Here is a 14,027-nt window from a genome sequence, read left to right as displayed (position 1 = left end):
AATCAATACCCAAAAGAGAATCATGGTATTCATTGCCAACTGAGAATCCCTTCAAAAGAGCATGCAGCAACCTAAACATGAAGTAACAAACTAACGATTTCCACTTCAATCCCAAACATTCAATGTCCATAAAAAAGCAGGTGAAGATTAATAATGGACAGCAAAAGAACTGAAATGTTGTTGCCGCTTCATAGTTACGATTCTCGAAATTATCGATCTAATGGTACATGGAATACAATCAAAAATAACGTGTGTACGCATCTGTCGTGGACATGCAATTTCAACACGTATAAATATCTTAATGTGTAGTCAGTCATGTGTGGGTTCTCGTTGCCACCTGATAATTTCTGGAAAAGCGGGGATATGGGTAAATATGTGAGCCTAGTCACGAAAACTGAGGGTAGTTCCAGTGTTATTAGGAGTAGTGGCTAACTGTATCAAGTTTCGGTATAGATGGTATTCTGTTTTCTGGGGATAAGCAGGTAAGAGAAAGACTTCTAACTGTAAATCGAAAGAAAAGAAAACTTGAATGGGGGCATCTTATTCCCAAACAAAAATTGCTCCAGAAATAAACAACCAAGCAACGCTATAGTTAATTTTTTTTTTTGACAAGTCAGTGTGCCAAAACCAGTTCACGTGCCTCGCGCTAGTATGGTTAATGCCCATACGCCTGGGCATCTGGAGTCCATGGACGAGTTTTATTACATCCACTAGTTTCCATTATTAGATAGCTTCAAAACCCCAATAGATCTAGGATAAGATCTTTTATTTACAACAGAATAGTATACAAATTCAACTTATCTCAATGAATACAATAGGATTCGTGGCTACACAAACTGTTAAGGAAAAAATTCAAAAAAGAAAAGAAAAGATCAATTCAGAATATTACAGTGATACGTATGTACCAAGTCTCCACCGATATTGTGGTGTGAACGAAAATCGCATACATATCAGTGTTAGATAATGGAATCGGCCGATACGCAACAGTGGTATCGGTCCCTTATGGTCGATACAGGCCGATACGGGCCTAAATGTAATGGTGGTCTCAGTGATATGTTGTGCGAAATTTTTAAAAATTCTCATCGCCGGTCACCGATACCGTTACACTACGACTGATACGCCCCAAAACCGCGACATCGCAACCGAGCAAAACCTACTAAAGTTCGCCAGCTGCAACGAATAAACTTTCCAAAGTCCCAGATTTTCTTTTTGATCGGCAACTTCCAAAGTCCCAGATAAACAGCAGCAAAAAAAGCAATAAACACATAAAATTCTTGAACTTCACAAGATACAAAGCGAAACTAAACACATAGAAGACTTATTCAACCACACAGCAATACCCAATTTCACAAAACAAAACATCACGCAGTAAAACTTCTGCAGAGTGCAGACACACAACACACCTATACACAGAAACAGAAAAAGTTTCTTTCTGAAAACCCGTGTCCAAGCGTGAATCCCCTGGTCCCGGCGCGAGCCTTTAATCCGATCGAGGAGACAAATAATCGAGATGTGCGTAAGTTGGCTCGAACACCAAACAGCAAACAACAATCACACACATGATACAATCGACCAGAAGAGGGATAATTGGTTTGGGGTTTCAATTTGTGCGTACCTTATCGAAAAAAGCTACCGCCGGAGGTTTAAAGGCTTCGTGGAAAAACTAGTACGTAAACACAGAGAGGAAGATGAGAGATTTTAGGGTTTACGCGGAGATGGCGATAGGAAGTTGAGTAAACTACCCGTCTGGTCTCTGGATTCGTCTCTTTTGCCACTGTATATTCGGTCCACTATCTCCTCCCTCCTTCCTTTTAAATTTTCGAATTTATAACGTCCTCTATTTTTTTATTTTATTTCCCACCAAAGATCTGGTCTGGTGGCAATAACTTCCTCAACAAGAACAAAAATGATACTCCATACGTGGGTCCACGAAAGTATTCATGAAAAAATATGAACGATTCAAATTCACATCAGCAGTGACCGAATTTCATATTGTACCAATCCTCCGATAAGAATACAAATGAGGCGATTGTATAGTTCAGACATTCTTCTGTGTTCGAAACTTGATAACCTCTCTGCGTCAAATTGGAAGAGAGATATCTATTTGTCAAATCCCATAGTCTTGGCTTAAAAGGTCTGTCTTTGATCGGATCGTGGGGAGAAATAATCGAAATACGTGTAAATTGACTCAAACACTCTGGTTCGCTTAGGAAAAAAAAAAAGGGGAAGGGCGATGATTGTGCCGTGATGAATCGGTTGAGCTCCCTGTAGGCTGTACCAGCAGCATATACCCTTTTAAAAAGGCTCATTTTGACTTTTAACATGGACCTTTCTCTTTTCTTTTTCTATTTTTTTGGAACTTATAATTTTTAAAACTTTTTGTACACATAAGTTACATTAAACCCCCTAAACTATGACCTATTTCGGAGCTGCTTCCTTACCTGTTCCACTCTCTTAAAATAAGTACTTATTTTTTGAATTAAATGTAATATATTGTAAAAGAATGTCATGTCTTGTAAGGTGGAAATAAGACTTCTGTCACTAATCTGTTAGGTATTTAGATAGAAAATTTCATGTGATCAACACATGGCCTGCGGATCAAAAAAAAAACCACATGGCCTGAACTAATAAAACCAAATTACGAATGATCTTAATTTATTTGCACTGTAATTAAAGAAGAAGATAAGGTAAGATGAAAATTATTATCAACTTTTTTATGTTATTGATCGAATATCCTTATTTTGTTTGTGCATGTGTTCTATAGATTTTGATTTCAATAATTGAACAAGGGACTAAAAACACTTGCATACTACACTGATGCTTTCGAAGAATGTACCGTTTTTCATTGTATTTATACTTATGGCCAGCAATAATGTTAGATCTGTCTTTGTTAATGCTAAAATTCAAGTGCATACAAAAAATTTACCATGTGCAGGATATAAGACTCATATGAGTCATTTTCCTATCTCTATCTCTATATTACATTACACAACAATTTTATAAAATGTCTCACTCACAAGTGTCCTCCGTGACACAATTAAAGGTTGAGATTGAATCATTAATTCCATTTCACTGCTCTAATTCTCTCCCAAATTCAAAGTGCATTCAAAAGGTAGTAAAGGATTTGACAGCTGAGATTTCAATCCATCCAATTGGATCCAATGGTTTATAGAATCTTTTCTCTCTCTGTGGCAAAAAAATGTAGTAGATATTAGTTTATCTTTCTTATTTTCCCTATTTGCCATTTTAAATCCACTGTGCATTTTTAATGTGTTGCATTCGATCGAGGACAAATGAAAATCTAACGGAGAAGGGGTCAGAATCTAACGGAGAACTTTGATGTATGATGGTTGGTTTTATGATTAATTGAAGTTCGAATTGCATTGTATGTTTTTTTTGGTTCCATTAGTACTAAGTTTGGTTTTGCAATGGCTGCTATTTTATGATTGGTCACGCAATCACATTACTTTTGAATAAAGATGAGTTTTGTCTACAGTTTATTTTGTTTCCTTCAAGTGTGACTAACTATTGATGGAGCTGTTGGATCTTAGATTAATCAATGTAGTCAATAGAAATAATGAGAAATTAGTTCTTCATGGTGATAAAGCTATGTGGGTCTTTGCTTTTTTACACAAAAATCAATTTGTTCACATCTTCCCAAGGGAACTCGAATTCGTATTGAATATCGAATGCTTCAATACGTGACTTCAGACACGAGTATGCACTAGTACTTATACGTAGCACAATACGCACATTCCGAAGTTATTTTATAATCTAATGTTTCCCAATCGTACACTTATTTTACTTTTTTAGATTTCTTCGTATCACTGTATCCCTATCTCATATCGGCTATCGCTATCTATGCTTTATATATTAGGATTCATCGCGATTAAAATTTTTGAAATTGTATCTCATCCTACGCATATCGTATTATTACTAGGCCTATAACTTGACGAAGGCGCAGAAAAATAAACAATAAAATAAATTTACCATGAATTCACAATTAGGAGTACAGGAGCGGCTCTATTATAAAGTTTTAGGGGTTTAAGCAAACCTTGATTTTTTTTTTTTGAAGATTGTCGGCACCGAGTTACTCGCCCAGAGTCACATTTAATGAAGTACAACAAAATTTGAGCATTTAAATAAATAGTATAGATAGGACTTTCTTTGGCTTGGTAAACAAAAAGAACCCAGCCATTTACGGAACACTAGAGTCTATATGCAACCATTACTTCTTCTTTTTTCTCGGCAAGAGTCAATGGAGTATTTGTTAGATAGTTGTAGCTAGTGAAATATTGATCAGAGGGCTAACATGAGAGGATCCGGACTCGTAAACATTATTACTCCCTCTTCTAATTCAGTTAGACAACAATTCCTGTGATTTGTGAGTCTAACTTCAATAATCGGCACGCGAGTTGGAAATAATCGCTACACAATTGAAAAAAACAGGCTTAACAAAAGTTGGAAAAATACGGATTGTTGGGAACAAAGGCCCAATCACCCTAGAGGGGCAAAGCTTAATACACCTAGGGGCCTAAACACCCAGATAATACTATATATATAAACACATAAACAAAAGGCTCAAAATGCCCAAATCAAACAAATAGAGCCCAGCCCAATAGAATACCCAGAATCTAACCCTAGTCTTTTGAGGAGCTTCAATCACAACCGTAGATCACCTTGTCCACCGGTTCAGGCATATCACAATCGCCACCAATCACGCCCACGCCACCCCATCAGTGAGCAGCACGGATCCAAACAAGCGACCTGCCGCAGTAGCTCACCCTGCCATTAGGCGAATACCAGGCCACCCAACAGCAGACCACAGCGGGAGCCTCACTGACCACGCCCCCACACCAGAGAGGGGAATCAAAGTCGTGAACGGAAAACACCAGCGAAAGAGGATGTGAGCGAAGAAACCCAAACGGCATAGGGTAGGGGGTCGAAAACAAAAGGGTGGAGAAGGAGAAGACAGAGGAAAAGAGGAACCATACCAGATCGCCAACCTCAAGCGGCCGAAAACCCCGGTAGTGGTCACCGTGAAGCACACGCTACTTCGGCCCCCCAAAACGACCAGGGGTAAAACGGCCGTTGAGATCCCATAAAACGCTAGTACCGTCCATCATTGCCGCCGCTGCCAACCTACTAAATGCATCTTACAACTTAACGCATCTAATTTTTCCTCGCATACCTATTGAAATGCGGAAAACTAATGCATCGTGTGTAGCCATAACCAAAAGTCCAAAACCAGTCATGTTTAAGCGCAGCACAATGACAAGACCAATTTAGTTCTTTACGAAAAAATTACCAGATTTTCTCATAAGCAACACGACGATGCATTATCAAACACCACTCTTACTTTACAAACTCACTTTGGTTTGACCTATAGTAGGCTACTTGGCTCCACCACCACGCTCACTTTGGTTTGACCTATAGTTGGCTACTTGGCTCCCCCACCACTTCAATACGCAACATCGCTCTGAGTAAATATTGCAGCAATAGAAGTTTAAAGCAGACACTGAAAATGATAACCGAAGCCTTTAGACGCACGCAACACATACATGGCATTCAAACCATTCCATGTTCAGCACAAGCAACGAGATAGACGGGGAGATATTTAATAGAAACCCAGAAACAAGATTTACAAATCTAGAAATTTGACATGAACCATGAGAAAAAGCACCACTTGAACCATAATTATTCCAACCAAAACCAGCAATCTCCACCAGTATTAGGGGATAAATAGGTCTTTCAAACTGCAGAGAGAGATGTCCTAACGGCCAAGCCTCTGAGGAAACATAGCAACATAAGTGGACATTTGATACGATATTGCAACCATTTAGAACTAGCTTCAAGCATATCATAAACTTCAGACCATCAGCTCTAGATTTTATCAAGCTTTTCTGCCTTGACAACTGGATTGGCTTTTGCTATAGCATCACGTGCAGCATTGAGGTAGTCAAAAGAACAGTTGTGCTTGTCTGAGTATCGATGGGACCCACAGAAGAGGTTACCACATCGACAACTGAACCCTGTTAAGCCGACACGCTTATTGCAAGTGGTGCACCTTTTAGGACCCTCTTTCCCCTTTGGCTCACTTATCTCTTCGGAGACAGAGGCTTGAGTTGGTGACAGAGAAATAGACTTTGGTTCTACAGAAACCACTTGAACATTCACAGTAGTGCTAGCAATGACGGGCTCCTTTCCACTGGGACTTGATGAGGATCCATTGACAATATTCTCAATTGAAGAAGCAGCAAGTTTAGCATTTTCTTGTTTCAATACCATGTCCTTGTGACACTTGGAACACATGTTCATAGTTGCCGCGCTTCCAAAGAAGCCGCAGTTGTTGATGCACAAAATAGGACCTTCCGGAGCAGGTTGGCATCCAATCTCATCGTGCTCCATTTGTTCACCTCTACTGAATAAAATCCATTTGAAAGTCAATAAATTGAAAATGAAATTGCCACACTCCACAACATGACGGGAAAAAATCCCAACACAAACCCCTAGAAATAGGAACGGGTTACTACAAATGTGTAAACTAGTACGGAAAAATGAATGGAAGGGACCAGGCCGAGCCAAGGACAATTCCAAGCATTATGTTAACTAAACTCCTCAAATAAATAACCCACCCTGAAAACTAAACTTGTGAATAGAAAATAGTAAGTGGAGCATGATGACATAAACACACCAAAATAACCTATCAAAGGAGCTTCTTACACCAAATAATTTATAGGCTTTTCAAATTACGAGCCATAGTTCCATCACCATGACTCTTCACAATTCATTATAAATGAGTTATTGGACCCTTCTCTATCCTACACTAGAAAATGGGATCACTACACTCCCCACCATTACTTGGCATGATAAGCAATTGCTACGCCATTAACCGCTACCATCCAAGAACTAGGGACACATTCTCACGATAAATACACAGCAAGAGCACAATAACTCCTCCAGCAATTATTTAAAAACCGGACCCTTGAGCAAACCGAAAAAGGAGTCAGGCAGACGAGGCGGACGGGTCACTAGTTCAACCACGGTTGAACTGGAATTGAACCATGATGTCATTATTATGTCAATTATAAATAAATTATATACAAACTAAAATTATTTCATCAAACGGTACATGTGTTAAATAAGGCAAGGATAATTTGTATCCCACATCATTTGATATCGGAGGAGTTGGCTTTCCCCAAAGTTTTGCACATCTGGCATTTCTGATAAGATCCCACATTGCTAGAAATCAGCTTTGAGCAAGTCCTCGAGTCTATAAAGTTTTCTCAACCTTTCACTGGGTTTGTGTGGCTGGCTCAACGCAGTGGTCAAACCAAATGTCACCAAGTGGCTGTGCAATTAAAGCTGCAGCAGTACTCAACGCCATTCAGAGTTCAAATTGCCTTACAGTTCGGCTGACCCGCTTGTGGTTTCTATGGGTTGCTGGTTGGAGCGAGGCCTAGTCGACGGTCCAACCAGTCTAACTGGCCGTCCAACCAGTCTAGTTTTTAAAACATTGCTTTCCAGGAATATTGCCATGTATATTGTACATATATTTATTATACTGTATGCAGATAAAAGGTAAATATATGTCACATGTTGTGATAAGTTAATTAATACCTCTTTTCTAATAAGGGTTCACAACTACCTCTTTCCTATCATATGTGGAACAGGGTGCAGAGACCGATCTCTTTCAACTCGGACTAACCAGCCAAAACAGGTTGTTATATTTTGACTTGACTTGAGAAAGATACGTGCAGCACACCCTTGAGGTTCGTCATTTTTCATTAGATTCCCTTTTAATCTCCAGAAGGCAATAACTTCCAATTGACAACTAGAAGACAATTGCAGCCGCCCAAAACACACACATCCATTTTCATTTACCTTGAAAAGGATAGCAGAATTATATAATATATACCAATTACTTCCATTCATAAGATGAAAGTAAGCCATCCCAAAAATGGGAAAGAAGAGGGGATGGGCCAGGAAGCTGCCTGAAGTAACTCTGCTGGTAAGAGTGGAAGCAATTATCCTGCTTTTGAGATATAATGGAAAACTGGATTTGGTGACTAATGTACCATAGTTCCATTGGGATGCTACCATCTAATGCCCAACTTCACACGGAAGGTATAACTAATCTTCCCAAGCTTTAAGTGAGCCAAATAAGCAAACCCTCAATCTATTTTGCTGAAAGCACTACTTCCATGTAGCAATTCTCAGTGTTTACCCTATGTTACTTATCCCATTATACCAATTTGAAACGTTTAGAGGTAAAATCAATACATATATCCAACGTTTTGGTTGGATCAGCGGTAAAACCAATACGCATATCTAAACGTGTCTTATGTTAAAGTTAATATTCTTGCCCATCCCTGATACGATACATGATCTTTAACTTATTAGAAGTGACATATAGTTGATGAGCAAATTGCATCAACAGTTTTAGCAGAAAATTTTGTATTCAAACTGGGTATTCAATATTCAGTGGTTATCGTATCTAATCCCAACAAAATACAAAACATGAAAAAATAGTAAATTGATAGACGAAACGTATCCCGTTTTAACAACCTTGGTAAATGGTAATTCTACCAAAAGAATATAACAAAACAAAAGGAAAGCAAACACAGTTACCCACAGCAATCAATTCCTGGGCCACTGGGAATCTTCTTTATTTTGGTCCGTTCATAAAAACAACAATATCTTCAAGTCTACCCAAATTGTCACACCAATAATGAAATGAATTTCAACTCAGGAACCCAGGACAAAGAAAGATCAAAACTTCCTAACCAAAATAAAAAAAAACCTAGCAACTGAGATCCAAAGCCCCAATTTCAATCAGTCATAAATAAAAATTTCAGCCCAAAAGTAGACACGAACAAAATCGGAAACCCTAACCTGTTCGCGAACGACAAAACCAGCTCAATTAAACACTTTCAGACGTCGTCGGTCGTCAGGATCGCATCAGAAGAGTCCTGCAGCCAAACAACACATCAAAATCAGCGTCCATTAAACAACCCTAGAGCGACTAACTCTGTAACCATAGAGCGAGAAGGACTCACTCTGTAACCCTAGAGCGAGAGAGAGTCTTCAATTCGAAGTGTACGTGAAGAAACAAACTCCTCCCTTTGTATGCGATGGCGGAAAAAGACGTGAGAGGCGGTGTAGTGCAAGGAGAAGGGGTAATTGCGCGGTTCACCCTAATGTTTTGTGTAATCATATAAATTACCCACGTGTACCTACGATTACGATTTACTACCCTATTTCTCCGTTATGTTACGTACCTGTTGGAGATTGAGATGCAAAGCACTAAAAATGAACAAGTCTTCTGCATTACACTCTCAAAACCCTCTTTCAAAATCCAAACCGAACGGACAAAGAAGACCACTAACCCATTCTAAGCCAACTAGGACTCCGTCTATCACCAGTCGTATCAGATTTACACAAATAAGCTATTATGGCATGAGGACCAACCCTCTTAAAATTATTATTATGAACTTGAGTTTTAGTTATACAACAAATGATCATTATAATTAAGTTCAATCTTGTAAGGCGGAGAAGACACTAGGTGTTGATAAAAGATGTACATAATTATAAGTTCAATATCGACTCGACAGTCTACACAAATGGAAAAGACAAGCATTTATTGTTCTAAATGAATGTTCTCCAATGGAGATAACGAGACTCAATTATAGAAGCTGATTAAAAATTATTTAGGTATAAGATAGCTACGACGACGTTCGTATGGTAATGTACCTACGATTCGTTTAACATAGGTAATTAATTCGTTTGACGTGATATTTAGTTTACCATTATCTAGGAGTATTTGTTAACAAAAGTTAAAGACCGTATTCTAAAACTTTAAAACTTGGTGAGCAACGGGTTTTAGAATCTTTAATAAAATAACTTGCGTCCTTGGAATATTCAAAAAAATTGATCATTAATTTCGTCTGTAATTGCTTTGTTTGGAACATGCGAAAAAGAAGGAAAAAGAAGATAAAGTTTAAAAAATTTCCCTTTCATATGTTTGGTTTTAGAGGAAATATGAGAGAAAATGGAAAATACTGTTCTAAGAATAGTAAAATTTTCCCCCTTCTTTTCTTCCATTTTTCTTCTTAATTATTTTTCTTTCTATTTCCTCGCTTTCCATGAGTTCCAACCAGAGCATAAAGTAATCGTTAAGTTGTACTGTATAGGATTAGGATTTAGGAGTGTACATATTAGAGCATCACCAATGATGGGTGTCAAAGCCAAATTTTGGCATGCTACAGTATTTTTTTGCCATGATTTGGCTAAATTCTGAATGAAACTTTGAAGGTTCGATCAACCACTTATGCATATCTAATTTAGTTGATTTTTTTTTTAGGACCACTCAAAAAATTACTTTAAAATTAATGAACGGGACGAAGTATTTGTGTGGAACCCAAAAATGGGCCCCACATGCCGCTGCACATTTTATGTACAGCTTTGTTACGGTACCGTTATCATTGTCGGTCGATTTCAGCTGCACATTTTCCTATGGTTTGGACTATGTTTCCCTTAGGATCCCTCTATTATCACATCTGCGACTGATCCCATAGCCGAACTTATTTTTCGATATGCTTTGGAATATGTTTCATTTGTGCATGCAATATGCATGTGCTCGTGTCTAGATGATTGGTAGTTTTGAATCATTCATCATGTTTTTATGTGACGAAATTGCTTGTAATGCCCTCCGTACCCATGAATAAATATGGTTGATCATATAATTTCCCAATATAGAAAAGAAAAGAAAAGAAAAGAGAGAGTGATCGGACGATGATGATCCCTAATCCAAATACTAAACCAACAAGGATTACACCTATCACAAGTGCTATTGGATTGAAGGACAAGATCAATTCTCACACCTTTTTAAAACTCTACCAAATCCTAGTGCTATTGGAATTAGTCTTGTGCTGGATCTGGTGATTGTGCTGCACGGCAAAACGACGTCGTTTTGACACTGTGTTGGTCCAAGTTTTTCAGCTAAACATGGGCTCCGTTTGGCTACCCAAAATTCTGCAATTTCACATTATATCCACAAAACAGAACGACGGCATCTTAATCAATAGAGAAAAACCCTAACATCTCTCCCAATCCCTCATCCACTCCCGCCAAAACCATCGACTCCTACTCCTCCTGCCAAAATCGTTCCTCCTCCTCCTCCCTCATGGACTCCTATTGTTGCTTCTCCATCTTTGATTCCTTCTACCTCTGATCGATCCTCCACCGGAGAAGGTCTCCAAAACCGTTCAAAAAGGCATGCCAGAACTTTTGATTTATGAAATTATACTCATGATTTGAGAAAAAGAAAAGACATATGACAGTTGTATCTAACTGTTAGTAGTCATTTAGCAAACAGGGGTTTGAAATATGTGTGTGAAAGTTAGTGGTCATAAACATTAGTTTATTTGCGTTTGTTGCTCTTAAAAAATTAGAAAAGCAAAAGGCACTTGGTTTTGCTTTGGTTCTAAAAAATTAATTGAATAAGCTGGTATTGACCGAAGCTATGGTTGCCCAGTTCATATTGTTTTGTTGCCCAGTTGATTAAAACTTTGGGATGTTTAACTCTGTTTTGATTTGTGCCTAGTGGACTTGATTTGTTCCCAGCGGAATACTGTGCTGAAATACATATTTGTTCATCTTTGGTTGTCCATCAGACATCGAAAACTGTGGTGAAATACTCTGTTTTGATTTGGGTATAATGTGAAATTATAGAATTTTGGGCAGCTAAACAGAGCTCTTGTTGGCAGAAAAACTTGGACCAGCACAGTGTCAAATGACGTTGTTTTGCTGTGCAGCACAATCCCTGGAGTGCTATTGGAATTAATCTCTCTGTATTGTGCTATTGGAATTAGTCTTGTGCTATTAGAATTAGTCTTGTGCTATTAGAATTAAACTCTACCAATTCTATTGGAATTAGTCTTTGTGCTATTGGAATTACACTCTATCTCGAAGATAGCTGCGCGAGGTCAGTCTCTCTCCCTTTCTTTGCTTCTTTGTTCGATTTGTTCATGGCTGATGTACGGGAAAATAGAGAGAGATCGAGATAGAAACCTGATAGTTGTTGATGGTGATTAAAACAACGATGACGATAGAGGTCATATGAGGAGAAGAAGAAGTAGTAGTAGTAGACTAGTAGTAGTATTCTACGAAACATAGTAGGACTGTGTCGCTTCAAGGAGGAAGGGTTTATATTCCCCCTTTCAATTAGCCCGGCCTTCCGAACTTGAAGTATGGATTGGAGGCAATTGATACTGCTCACGCGGGGTAAATCGCCATAACGACGTACAAATCCGAAATATAATCTTCGTTTCAACCAAAAATATTATCGATCGGAACTCAAAAGAACAGATGACTTCTAGACTATGTACCACGGATACAGACATGGATACGGAACACGACAATTTTAAAAAAATGGCAATACGAATACGGCGAGGGACACGCCACGTGTATAAATCAATTAAAAAATTAAACAGATATAATAAAATACTCCATAAGAGCCATTGTATATGAATAATTTCACAAATTGAATAATTTTTTTCTAAAGGCATAATTACAGTTTAATTCAAATATTTTAAATAATTTTATATTAACCCTCCAAAATTATAAATATTACATTTTGACCCCAACCGTGTTCCCGGTCTGTTCCCTGCGTGTCCTCTATCAAAAAATTATGGGACACGCTACGTGGCGTGTCCAATACATGTCCCCGCCATGTCCACATGTCCAATACGTGAATACGGCACCCTTTTGGAGTGTCAGTGCTTCATAACTTCTAGACACCATAGCTCGTATTTTACTCTACGTTAAAATACATTTACCGTAGAGTTTGTTAGTCCCACAGGTGTGCAAATACAACAAAGTCGCATATTACTCAAACAAATTCTTGTTCTAGGGATCCATAATTGAGATCTTCAACTTATTTCTTTGGCTCAATAGGGATAGTCAACCCAAAGCATATTGATCGTCATTCACCCATGGCAAAAACTAAGGGAAAGTTCATTGGAGAGAGAGAGAGTCATTCACCCATGGCAAAAACTAAGGGAAAGTTCATTGGATGGAGAGAGAGAGAGAGAGAGAGTATGATGGCCGAAGATTACCCCACCGTAGGGAACTTGGGTATATGATAGTGAATGGCGGAGCGAGGATTTGATAAGTGGGGTCAGAAATTTGAATTATGTGTAATTCACTTTTCTAGTTGTTAATTGAAAGAAACAATTAGGATTAAAAAGTTAATCAAAAAGTAGATATATATTAATAACAAAATGTAGCTTCGATTTACAATTGACCTCGATGACTTTTCGTACTTTGGAAAGAATGGATGGTAGCCTCGTTTATAATGATTTCAAAAACCCTTGATTTCTTTGAGGAACGAACAAACTAGCGCTATGTTTGAGAATTTTGTGGGTGAAAATTCTATTTTGACTAATTTTTTCCCTAAGTACAAAACCTTTATATGGGGTAGGGCTAAAATAAATTTTAAAGTGGGGTCAAATTAGTGAAAATGACGTAAAAATTATACCTATTTCTATAAAAATTTGACAACTAGTGGGGTCGGCTGTCCACCATTGTCTCTATGTCCCTTCACCTATGGGTGGTTTTTGCTTGGTATTTTTATTAGAAAAAAATACATTAAGGCTCTGTTTGTTTTAGAGTAAAATGCTTTCCATCTAAATGCTTAAATGCTTTACCCATTTCCCTTGTTTGTTTGGATAAAAAGTGCAAAAAACATTTACACATAGAACGTTTTCTTTGAAGAAACCCCACATTTTTTGGGATCAATATCCGACAACCCATGAAAGCACATTTCTCGTGCACCAATCTCTCCATGGGAACAATATCAAACGAGGACCATTGGGGATCAATACCCGACCAAAAAAAAAAAAATTGGTCAATCAGAAATTCGACAAAATTTGCATGAACTGATTATCATGTGTGTCTTACAGTACAAAGTTCATGCATAAACTTGCTCTCTGTGTCAGTTTGTATATACCTAGCTACATATATAC

At 38.1% G+C, this 14,027-nt stretch overlaps 2 protein-coding genes across 5 annotated transcripts in view; both read right to left on the bottom strand.

Moving 5' to 3' along the window:
- Positions 1 to 1,870, bottom strand: part of LOC131333382 (copper-transporting ATPase HMA4-like) — a 9,091-nt gene extending 7,221 nt beyond the window's left edge. Inside the window, exon 1 of the mRNA XM_058367870.1 lies at positions 1,616 to 1,870. The gene's annotated coding sequence lies outside the window, so the exon portion shown is untranslated. The remainder of the gene's footprint in view (positions 1 to 1,615) is intronic.
- A 3,669-nt stretch (positions 1,871 to 5,539) lies between these two features.
- LOC131333461 (zinc finger A20 and AN1 domain-containing stress-associated protein 8-like) lies at positions 5,540 to 9,174 on the bottom strand. Of its 4 annotated transcripts, none has more exons than XM_058367996.1 (3): positions 9,060 to 9,174; positions 8,896 to 8,972; positions 5,540 to 6,421 (listed from the first exon to the last, which is right to left on the bottom strand). In XM_058367996.1, the coding sequence occupies exon 3, from the start codon at positions 6,406 to 6,408 to the stop codon at positions 5,884 to 5,886; it is 525 nt and encodes a 174-aa protein (XP_058223979.1). In that variant the 5' UTR covers positions 6,409 to 6,421; positions 8,896 to 8,972; positions 9,060 to 9,174; the 3' UTR covers positions 5,540 to 5,883. The 4 variants fall into 4 exon arrangements, with proteins under 4 accessions (XP_058223979.1, XP_058223994.1, XP_058223987.1 ...); XM_058368011.1 differs by having other exon boundaries at positions 5,540 to 6,418; positions 9,060 to 9,140; XM_058368004.1 differs by having other exon boundaries at positions 9,056 to 9,131.
- Between the last annotated feature and the right edge of the window lie 4,853 nt (positions 9,175 to 14,027).

Source organism: Rhododendron vialii, chromosome 1a (genome assembly GCF_030253575.1).
Source record: "Rhododendron vialii isolate Sample 1 chromosome 1a, ASM3025357v1".
NCBI lineage: Eukaryota > Viridiplantae > Streptophyta > Magnoliopsida > Ericales > Ericaceae > Rhododendron > Rhododendron vialii.
Note: the sequence above shows the minus strand (reverse complement) of the source record. Positions and strands in the feature narration are given on the sequence as shown.